The sequence below is a fragment of the Antedon bifida genome, chromosome 4, assembly GCF_963402885.1.
Source record: "Antedon bifida chromosome 4, ecAntBifi1.1, whole genome shotgun sequence".
Lineage (NCBI taxonomy): Eukaryota > Metazoa > Echinodermata > Crinoidea > Comatulida > Antedonidae > Antedon > Antedon bifida.
Genome location: NC_136229.1, coordinates 26,373,947 through 26,394,508, shown reverse-complemented (window position 1 = coordinate 26,394,508; position 20,562 = coordinate 26,373,947). Strand labels below are relative to the sequence as shown.

Below are 20,562 nucleotides of genomic sequence, written 5' to 3'. Positions count from 1 at the left end.
TAAATTAGAAACTATTACGTTTTTAATAGATAGATACTGTATATGTTTTTAATATCTTATCTCTATCAACAGAAATCTATATTAAATCGAAGATATCTATATTAAAACTAAAGTAGCTAACTATTAACTAAAACTCTATCTCTATTTTCCAAATAAATGACAGTTTGGCGTGTCATACTACATACAGTACAGTATGATACTACGGTAATACTGTATGGTATACACTAAGTAAAATATAACTGTTTGTTGAAGGACATAGTTTGTATTAATAACATAACAACTGTAGCCCTTTCAAGGTGCTATTTATTAATAATGCCAATTTAATTTAGGAAACAGACTTGCATCTTGTGAGAAACTTGGGCGTTCATTTGCAGATGAGCTTTAATATCCTTCCCACTGGAAGAGTGCCAAGCAAAAAGTTACAGAGTTGATGATGAATATTAAATGCAAACACAAACAAATTATCTAAATTCATATAACATTTGGTAATATGTACTGTAGGTGTTGGATCAAATTTGAAATACTGTAAAAATATAATTAATTTGGTACGACTTCCCCAATAAGTTTTGAGGTACTAAATATTTAGTACGAGATAAGAGCCATATCAATGATGTTTCATTCAATACAGATTCATGAAATTTATAAATCTAAGTCTTGTTCCTCTTACTGTATGTGGCTAATACATTTTTAATTTTGATAAATTAGTCTTGATATTAAATTGTTCACATAATTATTATAATACAACTTCCTTCTAACATGCTTACATGGGTTAGTTTCAGTTATTATTCAAATGTATTGTAAATTTGAATAAGAATAATAACTGTTAAGTCTAGTGGCTGAGTGGTTTATAGATGGATGCTCTTAGAACTGGAGAGTAAACAGAAGAACATCTTTTGGAAAGAGTCGGGGGATTCCCTGGTGTTCTGATCAATGTCGGCCCCTTGTTGTAAATCACTGTGTGGGGCTACCCTACAAGTTGAATCAGTTTGTTATGGATTGGAAACCACCAAGATGGCGCCATATGTCGTAATAGGATGAAAAGGAAAAATGATGAACATAATTATTAATAGAACTGGTTTTTCTGCATTACTGTACATACCAACAGTACACACTTTTATAGTATGCACTATCGGTTTCTTTTTTTCTAACAAAAAGTTTAACTGGATGATAAACGTCATTGCTGTTTGTACAATGTTTAAATAACCATTGAGAAATGTAAACAAATTGTACCTACTTAAATCGTGCAAGAATTTCATTTTGTTTAATGTACTATACTTAATGTAGAGAATCTGGTGGCCTTTTGAGCTAGGGTGGAGCCGATGGGGAAAAAGATGGAATTATGTTTTAGTACAATGATGAGTCTGGTATCGAGAGTTTTTCAGTAGTTTTAAGGGCTGCCAGTGCCACTTAAGACCATAACAAAAAATTTACTCCATTTACACCCGACCAAAGTTCAACAATTGTTAATTGGTTAATAATGCTCATATAAACATTTTGCAGGCCCAAATTTGGGCTTGTTTGAGAAGTGGAAATTTTGGCAGATATAAATAATGTAAACGTGTCAACATTTCAATACATATTGCCCATAATAAAGGTAATTTATTGGGACTATTGAAAAAGATTGATATCTATGTGTGCTTTCATAAAGTCCATCAAAATAGGGGATTTACGTAAGTGGTTTTCCCTTTCCTTTAATACAGTCATATTTACTAATATGGTCAAAGTTTCAACAGTATTGGCCCACTAGTTATTATTCACTCATTTTCAATGGCTACTACAGTAATGTAACCAAGATTGTAATGTAATAAACGTATGAATTAATTATCCCACAATTTTTTTCCAGTAGAAATGGGACAAATTTAAAATGAACAGTTACAGTAAATGGCAGACTGAAAATAACAGTTAAAAACACCAAGGGGTTCAAAGATTTAACCAGTTATCTTGTAACTTTTAGCTGTAACTCAAAATGCTGATGACTAACTGATGCTGATGTTTTTACAAGTTGTTAATGGACATGTTGCCATGAACACCACTTGGGTGGAGGATACAGATGCTATAGAAATTTTCATTATTATTAAAATAATGATTATTTGATCGACCGACATTTACCTTAAGTCAACAACTGTCTTGTTTGACCGCATGAGCACATTTCATTACGAAAAATGTTTACATTCGTCGCCGACGATCAGTTTCGATTCAAACATTTTTTTGGGAGCACAAATTTAGCAGAAATGTGGTCAAAATATAAAAATTTTGTCTTAAAATCTATTTTGAAACAAACTGCTTATTCGGCGATATGCAGTAGAAACAGACCGCATTGTGTCTATTGAATACAAAGCCTTTGGGTTAACCAATCCCATCTTTCTTTGTTCACAGTGGAGTAAGTAAAAAATAAACACACGATCTCATTATAATTTACTGCGCAGTTTTCAGTGTACAATACACGATCTGTTCATGTACAGCCAATGCGGTTGCTAGAGAAATAGCAAGTTGGTTGGTAAATAAAATACCAACCAAGTAGGCTTAGAAAACAATTTAATCTGGCCCCAGGCTTATACCTCTAGTGTATTACCAAACTATACATTGCGTGTACACTGGCAATAAACTTAGTTGAGATGCAACAATAGGTTGAACAACCATCAAGTTAGATAATAACAGACATAATATGCATTACTAAAATGGGTCTTTCCAAGACAGAATATTAGTACTGTAAATAGCAAACATAAACTTTGACATACAAAGATATTAAATTATGATATTGAATTATAACCTGGTATCATCAGGTCAGATAATAATTAATGTACAGTATGTCATGTGTTATTGGTAAACAAGTTCTATCTTAAATATGAAATTGACAATGTTATAATTTATTAAATGTTGCATGGTTGGTACGCACGTAAACCTTAATTTTAATGAATGACGTTAATAATCATTCTACTCATTTGCATAACAGCGTAGTTCAGCAAACAGATACGATAACGTACTTCTTTGTTTTGTTTTCGCTACGCATGTGTCACGCAAACGAATTGTTTACAAAGTTGCCGGAGCTTGCGTGCTGCATGTTGCGAAAAATCTCTAAAGTTTAAGTAGCATTTTCATGATTATTGACTTTCCAATTTATTTGCAATGAGATGAATAATACAGTATGTTTTTGTAAAGTCTGTCTGGAATATGTTAACCTAAAAATGAACCTCTACATATCAAGATTATTATTATTCAGGGTAATAGGTAGATTAATAATTATTAATATATTTTTACAGGTACTGTACACTGTATGTTTTTTTTTTCAGAGATAATAACCTAAACTGACCCACATAATTAAACCTAATTTGCATAATTTATTCAAAATTAACAAATGATATGAATTGTTGTTTTTAATACTGTATGACTGATAACTCCTTTATTAATACATTTTTACAGGAACTTACTGTACACTGAATGTTTGTTTTATTCCATGATAATAACCTAAAAAACTGACTACACAATTAACCTAATTTGCATAATTTATTCAAAAATAATAAATGGATATGAATGGTTGTTTTTACTAGTAGTACTGTATTGTATTGTATGATAACCAGCTTTATTATCATATTATATTTAAGGGTTTAAACCATTCAATAACAATAATAATAATATTGTTAATCTAGTAATAACTTTTACTAGCTTTGTATACTGTAGGCTCCCTTTATAACAAACCACACCCTTCTTTTGTTAAAATCCCAACAATTTTTAATTCACCTTTAACTTTGTGTGACCCGCACATCTCGCCCAAACTCTCTCTTTCTCCGAAAAAAGGACACTAGGACTTTCACTTTGTCCTATTTGTTACAAAAAACAATCTTAAAAAAACTTAGCCAGACTCTCTACAAAAGCCTCATGTGACAAAAGTCAATTCTGAATCGTTTTTCTATTTGTGTTTAAATGGTACTTGTGCAGGCAGCGTTTCCTGTTGACATATTCCATAATAGTTTTTGCAGTTATATAACTGGGATAGTGTCTTCCGTAGGGAATCAAGTGACACTGAGGCAACATTGGTGGAAGTAATCATTGCTGGTGGACTCAAATAAAGGGCAAAAAGAGGGCTAGGGCCAAAATACTGTCCAAATTGTTTATGTAAGTAAATGCCAGATTTGCTAGTATAGTAAGTACTGCTATCTAACCGGGATAATGTTCTCCAGATGCAAAACATACAGTAGAATTGGCAATAGTTTAAGCTCCACTAAAGATTGATAATGGTCAGATGGCTAGGTCAAAGGTGGTATCATTTTTTTACTGTCAGTTTAATTAGTAATTTCCTATACTTTCCCGTACTTATATAACCTGGGATGATTTAGTGTTTCCGAGACGGAAACAAAGTTGGTAAACATTGCTACTGAAGATTGCCAAATGGTTTCAGTACAGTAGGTCAGGGGTCATAATTACTCTACTTCTGTTCCTGTAATTTTCCATTGCGAATGCCATAATTTGAAAAAAGAAAATGAAACGTATTACGAAAAACGAGAATGAAATGTATTACAAAAACAAAAATTGTTGAATGGTTACGCTATAGATGGTCAAACAGGCTAGGTCAAAGGTCACAATTTGTTTACTTAATATCACCATTTTTTTTCTATACAATTTTTAATTTATAATTTTATTGAAGTTGCTGCAAAATAACAGTGTTGTCTTCATAGTAAAATCTTTAATACATTATTGATTATAATAATTTGGTAATAAAAAATAATCTTTAACCTAGAAAATCTGCTTATAAATGTAAAAATTCTACAATATATATAAGTGGCTTGGCCTAGTTCTGTAATCCCATCAATGTCTCAACGAAACAATTCTACTCGCATAGTTCTTAGCTAAAGAACGCCATTAATTCTTATTACTTTCATGAACAGACCATTATCTGAGAATTATTAAACAGACTACACTCGTGCACGGAGTTATGGATCTTATTTTACCACAGTTAGTAATTTTAATATCAGATGTTAGCAATAATTTTAAATCAATATTTTTAGAATTTATGAAGGAAAAACGAAAATCATTATTAAATTCAGAAAATAATGTACAGGTACTCTGTGATGTTAATTCTGAATGTGTTTTTTTTTCTTCCTAACACATAACTGCAAGAACATGACTCACATTACAGGATGGGAACAAACTCATTTCTTTTAAAACCGTGTCCTGTACTAGGCTTCAATGGCGCTGTGTTGGCAATGAGAAAGGATCTGAACCTGTGACTAGGATTTCTAAACCCTACTGGACCTCCAAAAAACACAAGCAAAACCTATGAATTGGATTGTTAAATCCTAAAAACCCTGAAGACCTCCAAAAAATTAAAGCAAACACCAACAAAAACAATTACTGTAGTATTTAGTAATTGAATCATGTTTAATAATAATAATCTCTTTTGAGTAGCGCCTAAACCAAAATAAATTTTCTCCAAAGCGCTACGACCACAAGACTCGAACTAGAATTTATGAAATAGAAATTATGTTGTTTTGTTGGGGTTTCAGTGTTATCTCGATGTAGAAATAAATTCCAGACAATTACAGTAGTATGTAAGTGAGGTCTACAAATAAAATTGAAAAATATAGCCTTTGATTGCTTTTGTGTAATGTTTTTATTGACTAGACCTAGTCTAATATTTTTTAATATTTTTAATAACGGGTGGGAGACATTTTTTCCATTTTTTTTGTAGGTTTGCTGTATTTAGAGAAAAACTCTACGTTAATAACCACCAAGCAACAGTTCCACTAATATTCTAGGATATTAATTTTGTGTTTAATGCTACTTCAGTACTCCTCTAATTCAAACAGCATACACTACAACCTGAGGCGTTGCTTAGCATACAAAATCAAAAAGAGATCCGAGAAGTGGTTCACGAGAAATGAATACTGTAAACTATGCTTTCATGTTTCGAATTAATAAAGTCATTCATCATTGTCATCTCTAGCATGATGACATTATAAAGGTTAAATAATCCTGTATCCCAATGATTGATAATGTCATAATTAATTTTAGTTTAAAGCACTGTCTACACTATCTGAATAGTTTGACAAAAAAGTGTGATGTATGGTGGTGATACTGTATGCCCAAATATGGGAACATCATTTTTTGTCACGTAAAGTTTGATAGTGTAGACAGAGCTTTACTGTACATCAAACACTAATTAAGCCTTCCACTAACACTACTGTAGGTTTGTGTTTATTACATTTACTCAGAAATCTTGCAGATTATATTACTGATAAATGAAAATAAATGAATACCTTCTTCGATTTTATTGTGCAAACCACTCACTACTGCAGTAGAATAATGTTGATATGATCCCTTTACTGTACCGTATTTTGCCTACGTGAAATGTGATTAATCGTGTATTGTATATCAAACAACAACATGAATGAATTAGATGGTTACTTTGTTTTTAGTAGAGGATCATTAGAGAAAGTCGATGTCTATAGCCAAGGGGTACTGCTTATTAATAAAACCTCAGAGACTATTTCAATGATTTTGAATTTACTGTACACAATAAGGTGCATAAATTGTACGACTTTAAAACCTAATCTGTTATTGGGATCGATTCATACCTGTATAGTAGTTGTTTAGATACACAAGTGTTATTTTTTACCACAGGTGCTTTTTGCTGAGCAGAAAGCATGATACAGTTAATGTACTAGCCCATGTATCTTTTTACTGTTCCATCAAATAAATAGTCAATTCCACTGAAATTTTTCAGGGATTTTTGTATATACGTAGGGCCTACTGTACAGACATTTAATAGGATAAAAATTGCATTCGGATAACTCAATTTTTCATGAAGTGGTAAGGTACTGTAGAGCAGTATAGACATTGAAAATGATACAATTTCCAGCATTTTTTGGGAGTTTCGGTTTTTCAAAACACTACATGTACTTGTTTGTTAAGTTACAATATACTGTGTACAGTATGGCAAGGTAAAGTCAAATGTTATGTTAATCACGCTCATTATTTATAATAAAAGAGAATTTGTAAAGAATAATTGTTATGATGGCGTCGTAGATATCCAACAATTTTGCATGTTATGTCTACTTTTAAAGCATCTTTTTCTTAGGGCATTGTAGTAAATGTCGAATGACTTTAATTGCAAATTTTTCATGGAATAATACAAAAAAACAATAAATGATTTCTTTGTTTAGTAAAAATTCAGGCATAACATTTTGTGTTAAAAGCTGATAATTCTTTTAACTACCAAGAATAATAAAACTTCAATCTGTTGATTAAAAATAATGGAAAGAAATTGCAACAATGTATTAAACAAAGGAATCCGAAAACAATACCCAGAGGAACAAAGGAATCGTAGATAAGAATAATAATCATTATCTAGAGACACCAGGAAATCATAGAGACTGTAAAAATAAACGCATTTTTACAACATTGAAATTTACATTATGTTGAGTGGCACTACATTTAGATTAAGATTTCTATCCACAGGGAAAAGGGCAATTTTCCACTAATCTATGTAATGTCATCATTCCATGTCTAGTATAGAGTAAATGTAAATTATACAGTTGAAAATGTGAACTACTTTTTAAAAAAATAAATAAAAAATGCCACATTCATAATTTATCATTAATAAAGGACTTTCAAATAACATTCTTCTCATTTTCTCAATTTTGAAAATAGATTAAATAAATTAATTAAATTGGTAAAAAGAGACCCGACTAAATTGACCAATATGAACACTGGCTTCAATTTCTCAGGTTTAAATTCCAATGGTTAATGTTATCAACCACTGCTATTCAATAGAACTTACCATGGTCTTGGTAAAAACAACCATGCTGGATAAAAAGTCCAATCAGAACATGTGACTCAGGTAAACCAATGGTAAAACTAACCGCATGATCAAAGTTACTATACCTTGGTTATTACCATTTTTTTCTTATGGCTTAAACATAAAAATGCAGCTGCTTGCCACCTGGTAAAATTACATGGACTATTTATTTGTCACACCGCTTGCAACTTGAAATATTTACATAGAATATTTGTGACACTGCTTACCACATGGATGGTACAGTAAATATTACATGGACGATTTAATCACCCTTGGTCCTTGATGTGTAGTACATGTAATATCTCATATCAATAAAGGAATGCTACCTATCATCAAATACAGTTAAGTACTGCTTATCTATAATAATAACATTTTCCTAGAAAAAACCATTCATCTGTCCTAATATTTCCGGTAATAATTAATACTGTGTGTGTCATCTGAATTCTCCATTAACATTTGACATAATAATGATTGCTTCATTGGTGGAAAACCAACGAGCATTGAACATCAAGAATGATGGTCAGATGTGTGACTTGAGCTTACCATACATGGCCATGGTACAGTGGTCTAAAGCTCTGCCGACACTATCAAACATTTTTTGACAAAAAAATGTGATGTGCCCATATATGGACATGATGTCATATCACTACCATATTTGGGAATATTACTACCATATTTGGTTTTTGTCAAACTAGTTTGATAAGTGTGTTCTACCCACTGCATTATACTTACTTGATATTGAAACAGATTTAGGGTCAATTGTGAGGCTACCAATTTCTCCCTTATTTGCTGCATCTTTGATCACCGTCTCAAGATTCTCGAGAGACAACGTGGAATCTTGAACTATTTTTATTTCTGTGGTTGCAACGATAGATCCCTCATAGAATTTTAGTACTCTGCATTCATGGCCATTTTCTCTGTTCACTATTGTGTATACCTAGGAGTAAAAGAAATAACAAAATGATGCAAGTCCTATGTTACTGGACAGTCAGCACGAAAAATTGTTTTGATCCCTTTTGTATTTATGCAGAAGGAAAGCCAATAAATATTTATAAATAATTTTAGAAATATTTAAACTTTGTAAATTAGTATTTTTCCAACTTTAAAACAACAGTATAATTGTTTAGAAATTTACAAAATTTAGTAATCACTATAAAAATGAACTACCAGAGCAGCATTCAAAAGTAAATACTCAATTTTGACATTTGAAAATATATAAAGATGATTGATGATTTTAGTATATTACATTTACAGTATGTTTTTGAAACATTTTCTTAATTCAATCAATTTCTCTCGGTTTACAACAATACAGATAAAAATATTTGGTAGGAAGGATAGCAGAATGTATTTTTTTCACAAGAAAGATTAAACAAAGAGTTCATGTCCCCGAGTGACCTTCGCAAAAACTAATCTCAATATTTATATTATTCAGAGTTAATACTTTAGAGGTTACTTGGTATACTACATACTCATACAATATTAAAACATTACAAAAATATATTTAAATAATTGTGTAAAGTTAGTCTGTCTTCATTTCACTAAAAGGCATTAGCATTATTTAATTATTCATGTCACGATGGGAAGTGTTAGCTTGAATACTGTAGTCGGCTTGCCGAGTTTTCATCGGAGAAAAACAGCGAAAAGAATTAGATAACATGAGTAAGGGAACTACAGTCAGATGATGAAACTATCAGGAAATGAGTCAAGATCGAATGGACAGTTTCATTAAATTGCTTACTGTACAATTAATCTTTTTTTAGACAAATAATTGTATTATTTGTAGTCGGGAAATTTGTTTGTTGTCTTTGTGGGTACCAATAGTTGGTGTCTTATTGTTTTGATTTATCACACCTTCCCCTCCCACCTCCCCTTCTTCCTTACTCTTTCCATTGATTGTGTTTTTTTTTTATTCTCTGCCAAATACAAGGAGGAGCATCCTTGGCCATGTTGACCACACTGAGGTTTATAAGGAGCCAATGGAAAGATACATGTTTCCCACCCTCCTCATCCCACCCAACTCATTTTTGGAAATTGAACAAGGTTAAATTTGGCACTTTATTTTACAATCTAAAAGCTGCCCATAAGAACCCTTTATTTTTAAATCATGGATCTGCCATTTAAATAACAGAAAATGTCCATCATTGCCAATTGTCAGTGTTGTTTAGCTAGAGAATACGGAAAAATTTGAAATGGAACAGGAATTGGCGATTAAACACAATTGTTCGACAAATTGAATAAATCGAACAATAAGAATTGGCATGATGCCAATTAACCACCAGAACAACAACAATTTAAGAAACATGGGTTCTGTATGGCCTTGTTTACAAAGGCTAATATATTCTGCAATTCTTCAACTGTGTGAAGGTCGGAAACATTGTTTTTTACAGTAAATTACACTTTGTTCAAACATTGCTTTACAGTACAACTTGTATTGTTTCTACAGTTACTGCGTATTGTAGATTTCCAAGTCAACTGGGGACGGTACACGGAACTCTTAAGTTATTTAAACGCACTTTACAGTTACAGTAGTACTATAAAAGCTTACCCCATTACAAACAGTTTCAGCCGTTTCAATAAAAAGTGGTGATGTATTATCCAATAGTTCATTGCTGAATTTTGCTTTTTTGCCTTCGATGTTAGTAACTCTCAGGTCAAACACAACAATTTCTGTTTCTGTAAAATATTTGAATGAAATGTTAAACAGGTTTATCCAGGTAAGTTAGGCACAAAAATAGATACAACAATTCAACCTAGAGAATATCTAGAGACGCAACCATGTGGTAAACAAAAAAAACAAAACAAAAACTTCCTTGTTTGTTTCAACCATCTTCCTCCTTACATTTTTCTGAATTTTTTTATATTTAAAAAAAAAACCTGTGCAATTGTTTCAGCATTAGCTTGTATACTGTACAGTAGTCTCGTAAGTACATCATCCTACTACAGGCCTGGCTTTGAATGTACTGTAGGCCTACAAATAGTAGCCTACTTACTATCACTGCATACTGTAGCGTCATAGTGTTTAATATAAAGTTTAAAAAAAATTACCAACCATACCAACAATGTTGCAAATAGCAAGTATTTACAAGCTGAATTTTTAAAATGAACATTGCATGCTATGCTACTACAGTATCTATTACTCATTAGGCCAACTGATTCTGGCTCATGATACAGTACATGGAAGAACTAACTAACTACCTGTACTGTACTTTATGTCTCGCTTTAGGATAAATTAAACATCCTACAAAAATATTAAATACTCTTATCAATCATAATGGAAGAACACTACTGTAAAACAGTATACGGTAGTTTTTTTTTCATAAATTTAATTGTCTCCTTGTTGTATAGTCCTATTTGTTATCTAATCAATATTAATTGGTTTGAAGGAGGTTTTCGCAGGTTGTTTGGGTATTGCTAAACTGCGCAAACTGCGCAAACTGCGCAAACACTGCGCAAACAACAAAAAAAGCTGCGCAAACCTCCTTCAAAACAATTATTATTGATTAGAACACAACTAGAACTATATAGGGAGACAATTTATGAGAAAAAAAATTTGAAATTCCTTTAAGTTTGCCTTTTTTTGGGTTAAAAACTTCAATTTTTGGGAAAATTACTGATTTCACAGCGCAAACCCCCAAAAAAAGCTGCGCAAACCTCCGTTAAATCAATTAATATTGATTAAAACACAACTAGACCTATATAGGGAGACAATTTATGGGGAAAAACATTTGAAATTCCTTTAAGTTTGCCTTTTTTTGGGTGAAAAACTTCAATTTTTGGGAAAATTACTGATTTCACAGCACAAACCCCCAAAAAAAGCTGCGCAAACCTCCTTCAAACCAATTAATATTTATTAGAACACAACTAGAACTATATAGGGAGACAATTTATGAGGAAAAAAATTTGAAATTCCTTTAAGTTTGCCTTTTTTTGGGTGAAAAACTCCAATTTTTGGGAAAATTACCGATTTCACAGCGCAAACCCCCCAAAAAAGCTACGCAAACCTCCTTCAAACCAATTAATATTTATTAGAACACAACTAGAACTATATAGGGAGACAATTTATGGGAAAACAAATTTGAAATTCCTTTAAGTTTGCCTTTTTTTTTGTTAAAAACTTCAATTTTTGGGAAAATTACTGATTTCACAGCGCAAACAACAAAAAAAGCTGCGCAAACCTCATTCAAAACAATTAATATTGATTATGCACTTGTCAATTGTATGACCCACTATACAACCCCCGGGAGAGGTGCGTCATTTGTCCGATGTGCGTCATACTTTTGAATACCATGACGTACCCGTGCGTCAAAAAGGTGACTTACCTTTAGGTGACCATGACGCACCCATTTTGACACACTGTGACCATGTTGTTTATGATATGGTGGGTGGTAAAGTGACGGACATTGACACACCTTGTTCATTGATGTGACGTACCATCTAGGTTTTTTGACGCACCCCTGCGTCAGTAATTATTTGTAAATGACGCACCCATGACGCACCTCTCCCGGGGGTCGTATAGTGGGTCATACAATTGACAAGTGCATTAATATTTATTAGAACACAACTAGAACTATATAGGGAGACAATTTATGGGAAAACAAATTTGAAATTCCTTTAAGTTTGCCTTTTTTTAGGTGAAAAACTTCAATTTTTGGGAACATTACTGATTTCACAGCGCAAACAACAAAAAAAGCTGCGCAAACCTCATTCAAAACAATTAATATTGATAGAACACAACTAGAACTATATAGGGAGACAATTTATGGGAAAAAAAATTTGAAATTCCTTTAAGTTTGCCTTTTTTTGGGTGAAAAACTTCAATTTTTGGGAACATTACTGATTTCACAGCGCAAACAACAAAAAAAGCTGCGCAAACCTCCTTCAAAACAATTAATATTGATAGAACACAACTAGAACTATATAGGGAGACAATTTATGGGAAAACAAATTTGAAATTCCTTTAAGTTTGCCTTTTTTTGGGTGAAAAACTTCAGTTTTTGGGAACATTACTGATTTCACAGCGCAAACAACAAAAAAAGCTGCGCAAACCTCCTTTAAAACAATTAATATTGATAGAACACAACTAGAACTATATAGGGAGACAATTTATGGGAAAACAAATTTGAAATTGCTGTAGGTTTCTTTTTCTTTTGGGGTATTGCTAAACTGCGCAAACCAAGCGCAAACAGCGCAAACCAAGCGCAAACCAAAAAAAAAACCCTGCGCAAACCTCCTCCAAATGGCTTATTATTGGTTCTATTTTTTTTTCATAAATTACTTGCTATGATAGTCCTAGTCATGATAGAACCAATAATAAGTGATTTGGTGGAGGTTTGTGCAGGGTATTTTTAGGTTTGCGCGATTTACACTGTAAAATCTGACATTTTACCCAAAAAATGATGTTTTTCGCTCCCCAAAAAAAAGCCAACTTACAGCAATTTCATTATTTTTTTCCATAAATTACTTGCTATGATAGTCCTAGTCATGATAGAAACAATAATAAATAATTTGGTGGAGGTTTGCGCAGGGTTTTTTTGGTTTGCGCGATTTACACTGTAAAATCTGACATTTTACCCAAAAAAATGATGTTTTTCGCCCAAAAAAAAAGCCAACTTACAGCAATTTCATTATTTTTTTTTCATAACTTACTTGCTATGATAGTTCTAGTCATGATAGAAACAATAATAAGTGATTTGGTGGAGGTTTGCGCAGGTTTTTTTAGGTTTGCGCGATTTACACTGTAAAATCTGACATTTCACCCAAAAACATGATGTTTTTCGCCCAAAAAAAAGGCCAACTTACAGCAATTTCATTATTTTTTTTTTCATAAATTACTTGCTATGATAGTCCTAGTCATGATAGAACCAATAATAAGTGATTTGGTGGAGGTTTGCGCAGGGTATTTTTAGATTTGCGCGATTTACACTGTAAATTCTGACATTTTACCCAAAAAATGATGTTTTTCGCCCAAAAAAAAGGCCAACTTACAGCAATTTCATTATTTTTTTTTCATAAATTACTTGCTATGATAGTCCTAGTCATGATAGAAACAATAATAAGTGATTTGGTGGAGGTTTGCGCAGGGTTTTTTTAGGTTTGGGCGATTTACACTGTAAAATCTGACATTTGACCCAAAAAATGATGTTTTTTGTCCAAAAAAAAAGCCAACTTACAGCAATTTCATTATTTTTTTTTTCATAAATTACTTGGTATGATAGTCCTAGTCATGATAGAAACAATAATAAGTGATTTGGTGGAGGTTTGCGCAGGGTTTTTTTAGGTTTGCGCGATTTACATTGTAAAATCTGACATTTTACCCAAAAAATGATGTTTTTTGCCCAACTTTCAGCAATTTCATAATTTTTTTTTCCATAAATTACCTGCTATGATAGTCCTGGTCATGATAGAACCAATAATAAGCCATTTGGAGGAGGTTTGCGCAGGGTTTTTTGAGGTTTGCGCTTGGTTTGCGCTGTTTGCGCTTGGTTTGCGCAGTTTGCGCAGTTTAGCAATACCCGGTTGTTTGGGGTTTGTGCAAGGTTTGCATCACCCTAGAAATGTCACATACAGTACCTTCTTCTTCAACACCTGATCCATCCGCATTATTATTTGGGGGTGGGGAGCCGCTCCCCTCGATGCTAATTCCATCCCCACTTCCTCCTTCCATTTCTTCATCAGGATTTATATCCATCGTATTCCTTACTGGTACGTGGTCTTCATCTTTCTCCCGTGAATATGAATTTTTGTTCTTTGATGCGTTTGCAAGCTTGAGAAAAAGAAATAAAGATTCATTTATTATTGTTTTAAACTAAACCACAACCAACAGTGCTATAAGTAGTCTATGATATGAGTACTACTTACTCTACGTTTCAGAACAGAGAAAAATAAGAATGAACTTTTCATTGAAACATCGTCACCTGGAAATTGTGGATCATTTATTTTCTCAATGAGCATGTTAAGTATAGGAAACAAAGAAACATGTACAGTTGTACATTGTTCTCTCACTTTGGGAGATAAGGGCTAATGTTGGTTTATCCAGGTAAAGTTAGGCATGAAATAGACTACAGAATTAATGTTCAGTTTTTAGAGTACAGTACTGTAGAATTAAAAAACATTTTTTGGTCAGTTTCGCTGAGGTACTGTAGACAAAGATGTTAAAAACACACTTAAAAGAATTGAAAAATTTCACCGCATTAATAGCCTTCTAAAGAGAGTATGTTAAGGGTATTGCTAAACCCCTCCAATACCCTATGTTAAGCCAGTACCTCAGTCAACTTAGGCAACTGTACTGTAGGTTGTACTATTCTGTACAATAACATTAACAATAAGCTCCTCCAGTAATGTACTACACAATATAGTAATCTTAATCTTAGTACAGAAGAGTATTGTTTACTCTTTCGCAATAAACTGTTCAACTTTCCCGAATTAAATACAGTTAAATATTGCACAAACTAATGATTGAACCTTTAAACTGCAACTAATGGGCACAAATGGCTTGGAATCAAGAATCTATGCTATCATAAGCACCATTAAAACGAAGCCAGGGATTTACTGTACAGAGGTCGGAATATGGCTGTTGCTAAACCAGGTACCGTACATCATGCACTTAAAACTATTGAATTTACAAACGCACATATAATTATCATCTCATTAAACTTGATAATATATTTTAGTCTTTAGCGTCCGAAGTTCATTGCATATAAATGTTATGCGGTGCAATTAATTTATAGATTACACGCCTTTGCGATAGGGTACATTATCCCGATTATCTAGTCGGGCAAACTTAGCCATTTTTATTATTAAATGCCACCTTCAATCAATATTCGCAACGCCTTTGAACTTTTACACATAATTCTATCAGTCAGTTAAGAAAGTTTATACGACTAAAACTGTTCATTGTATGTATTATAAAATACGACATACTTCAGTCGATGGTAAAATAGCTAACGATGTTAATCGGTATTAACGTTACAGTAAATGTGTTGTGAATATTGATGTACATTAGGATGGGCTCTTCGGCATTGATGCTGTGTGAATTAGATTGCAATTTGAACCTTAAGGCACGGCTCAATACTGTAACAGATAGATCTGTCTGAATACATCTTATTAGTGTGTGAAATTAAAGCTCTGTCTACACTATCAAAAAATGTGATGTGCCCATTATATGGCCATGATTATGTCATATCACTACCATATTTGGTCACATCAAATTTATTTTGTCAAACTAGTTTGATAGTGTAAACACAGGTAATGTCTGCATCTGATGATATTACAGCAGTTAACGACAACAAAATTATCCTTATTTTATTTATTACTTTCAGTGATGAATCCATAAGGGAGTCTCTGAGGAGAGACAAGAGATGTCAGGGACGACTACACTGTAATAACCCAACGACGTGCCCATTCAAACATTATCAAAGACGGGCAGTGAAAAAATTTAGCAAACTAAAGCGATTTTAATATTGTTCAAAATGAATTTCATAGTTTTAAATGTGTTTAAATTTTAATAAAATATTGGCAAATTGGTCAATAATTTCAAAAGAAGTTTGTCAATACACAGCATCATCTACAGTACATACATATTAAATGATATTTTTTAATTCTCATAAAAATCTTAATTAAGAAATTAATCAGATAACAATAGTTTGTTTTTACTACAACACTACTGTAAAGTACACAACCTGTGACAATAATCACCACCCATAATGATAAATAACCCATTGTTTAAAATGTGGTTTTGTACTGGGTGGTAGTATTGTATGTCCAATTTCCTAGTATTATTAATCAAAACACAAGTTGAATAGAAATAACTGGGCGTTGGATATAATTGGCTGTGTGGAATCTTATTTTAAACAATACCCCTTATTATGTAATAGGTTTGTTCTACCCAAAGGTGTTTTTCCTATGCTAATTGCTATTGTACAAATAGTTTGAGTATTAATTACTGCTCTAAATACTCGTGTGTCTTTTTTACAGTAGACTTCAATAGGTAACTGTTCCCTGTGGTAAAGATTAACAGGTAATGTCCCTCAAAAACGTGAAAAAAAAATCACTGAAAAGAACTTTTACAGTAATAATAGACCGTTTCGCAGTTTTAATCAAGTTATCAATCATTTCCATAAAAAAAAAAGGTTTTCACTTATAAAAAGAGCCAAAACCATCGACTTCTAATAAATTTGACTATTTTTTGCTTTTTTAAAGGACAAATAATTATTCCTGATCAAATTTTTTAGTTAACTATTATGTGACATTAAAATGGCATATTCAAACGTTTTTTAGACAAAATATCTTTTTAAGTGTTTGTGTACATTTATAGAATAATAACATACTTGGAACTGTATACAGAAACAATTATTTTATATACTGTAGGCACAAAGCAGAGAACAAACAAAATAATAAAAACTTATCATCATATCATAAACCAAAAATATGGTCAATAAATGTTACATACAGTATAGTAATTGTTATCTAGTACCGTGTCTCATAAATTGTTAACATTCTAAGACTGTGAATTGTATGATAAATATACCAAACAATGGTACAGTACTGCAACCTGGGTACTGTACAGTACGGGTCGGTGCTATCTCACACATGTACTCCAACACAGTTATCAGTATCAATATTTCCAGGAAAAGTGAATGAATGAAAGAAGTTGATAAACCACTGCTTTAAACCAAAAGCACAATATTTCCAGGAATTAGGAAAAAAATCACCCATACAGTTAAACCACCAAAGGTGGCTCACATTTCATCACGGTCACCACTTGAAAATGAACTTTAATCTAATTAAAGTAATAGATTTTCAATTCATCCATTACAGTAGAACAAGAAGACATTTTATTTTAATACAGTTTAAGTAATTGGCTATACAGTAAACAAATTAATTTAATTACCTAAATAAGGCCATGACTATTTTAGCCCTTTTTGTGAAAAAAGGAACCTCTCTCTATAGTATCTGCACATTAATATCCTGACTACAGGTTTGCCTAATTCACTGAATATTCATATCGTATGATACTAATGACTGTATACCAATGATCAGGCAACTCTTCAAAAACAGGACAATTTGGTGGTGCAATATTTGAACAAGATAATATACTATTTACTCAATACTTTGTCTTTGTTCAGTGTATTGTTATAATAGTACTTGTCAAAACGTCACATCAATCACTCAATAAATACAGTACACCAGTTTACAGGTAATACTGTGTGGCATTGTAAAGGTTCAAAATGTCACTAAAATACAAGACTTGAAGCACCCTCAATGAAATTTGACCTCTGACCTTGGGTAAACATAGAAATACTTTGCCCTACATGGGCCTTGTACTGAAGATCTACTGTATTGTAACACACACCCATTAACTCATAAATTCAGGGTTGTGAGTCAATACCATGTGATATTTAATGTTAGTTTTCAATGATGATGATTGTTTTATTTTATGAAATAACCTAGCAACTACAGTAAACTGTACAGTATATTGTACTTCATTGAAATCTTAAATATTACAAGGTTCTTCAAGGCCTAGGTTTGCTAAGTTTTTTGGAGGTTTTGATCATCTGGTATAATACTCTACTAAACTTTTTAAATTAAGTGATACTGATAGTGTAATACAGTACTACTATTGAAGTGATGTATATACATGGTAGAGACGAAGAAAACCATTGTGAACAAATTACTAAAGTACAAATACAGTAATAATAAAAATTCGTTCATACTGTACATAGTGCTAACTGCACAATGCGTCTAAGCGCTTCACATTATTGCCTTAGTAATTTTTTAGTAAAACTTGTATGAAAACATACTCCCACAATGCAACAGCTAGTAATCATCACAAAGTTGTATCTTGACCTAACCGGGTACTCCCATTAAGTACCCTGTCTCTAAACTAACTTACTGTAACACAGTATAAAAGCAACATGGCTGTTATTTTCATACTGTAGTTTAACTATTACCAAAACATAATCCACCAGTTATCTACTCTTTTGTCACCTGAATGAAGAAGATTTGGCATTTGTCATTGTCACACCATAAACTAACATAATCCCTGTCTATTGAAAATTTCAATTGTTCGGCCTAGTCAAAGAGGCGACAATACTAGTGATCGATCCTTTCAGGTGGATGAATAGAAACACAGGAAGTGATCATTGTGTGCAAAATAAAAGTATTTTCTTGGTTTTAAACCAAAATGCTAAATCTTCTATGGTATTTACAGTACTGTATTTAAAATCTTTGGTGAAATGGCTATGAATAATAGATGAAAAATACATGCTGATAAAGTAACTTTCACACCTTTAGGAATTGGTTTAAAACATGACTAATTTTAAATTCTTGTACAGTAAAAAAGATTGAACACTCTCTAAAACCTTTTAATAGACTAGTGTTTGACAACTGTGATAAAGAGAAATACAGTACATGTAAATTGTAAAGGTGAAAGACATGTATGCTAATATTAATAAATATTTAATTTAAGGTTTGAAAAAAACATAGTATTACTGTATTGTATTTTTGCAATCTTTTTTGACCAAAAAATGATGTTTTACCCCAAAAATAAGTAGTTAACAGTAGAAATTTAATTTTTTTTTACATGGATATACCCAGTGGGTTGTACACTACATGATTCAATCATTTTTATGTTGGTTCGGTGGGGTTTGCTATGTTTTTTTTTGGAGGTTTGCGGGGTTTAGCAATACCGATTTGTTTTAAATGTGTACAGTACATTTAGTAGCAAATATTATACTACAGTTAGTACCTGTACTAATAAGGTAGACTTTACAGTATGTAGTATTTTGCTACAGTATGCTACACACTTCAAAAATGTTACCTGGCTAATACGTACAGTATACTTTTTATTAATACCATTCCATTTTGCATTAAATTGTAATTAATTCCAACCTGCACTGTACAATAAACCATTGAAATAAACTCATGATTGATGTATCATAATAATACTACCAAGTAATAAAAACATAATTTGTTTATGTCTGACAATAAGAACTATAATACTTAACTGAAAATACTATAGTGAAAATAATAATAATTTTAGTATTGTGTTATTACAATACAGCACATACTGTACTGTAAATTAAATAATAATAAAGTATACATACATGACATAGCCAATGTCTGAATATAAATTTCTTAGGTTACACAGGACAGTATAATTTTAGACAGTGAATGACAAATTAACAATGCTTGATTTAAGGATCCAGACATTGTAAATTTATGTACAAATAAATAATTATTAAATAATATTCACACTCACTGCTCAGCTGGGCAGGGCATGGTGGTAAAGTAGTATTTCAACAAAATACTGTATATACACTGTAATCCTACAGAACTTTACATCATTGTGATGTTTATTAAGGTCAAATTCTCAATGTGGTATGAAAATAAAATAGCTTTTTAATTTTTAACAAATAAAAGTCATTGACCTATACAATAACCTTAAGTTTTCTTCGAAAAAAGATTTGAGCAATACTAAAGAAAGGAAGTAGCAAATACTTTGTTACACAATTTGTACATCTGTTTCAGTTCATCAGTGTGTGGGTGAGCTAGTTAGAATATCATTCACCATAGAGATACAGTATATACATATCTAGATGCATTATATATTCAATAAAGTTAAACTATAAATAAAGTTGTTACTGGACATGTATGTACACAGTATAAGTCCTGCCAATCAAGGTTTAACAGGAAATGTCAGTACCAAGTACATTAAAAGACAATTAGGGAAGAACATTATTGTCTGCACATTATCTATTCCCTTTTCA

General features: G+C 32.0%; 1 protein-coding gene across 2 annotated transcripts in view; it reads right to left on the bottom strand.

Annotated features, from left to right (window-relative positions):
• The window catches only part of LOC144839624 (uncharacterized), a 31,711-nt gene that overhangs the window by 10,113 nt on the left and 1,036 nt on the right, over positions 1-20,562 (bottom strand). The window contains exons 2-4 of one of the 2 annotated variants that reach the window (XM_078695063.1): positions 14,381-14,558; positions 10,341-10,468; positions 8,528-8,732 (exon numbers count right to left, since the gene is read on the bottom strand). In XM_078695063.1, the coding sequence (XP_078551189.1) occupies positions 8,528-8,732; positions 10,341-10,468; positions 14,381-14,558 (511 nt within the window). Of the gene's footprint in view, positions 1-8,527; positions 8,733-10,340; positions 10,469-14,365; positions 14,559-20,562 lie in introns of both variants that reach the window. The other variant, XM_078695062.1, reaches the window with a different exon arrangement.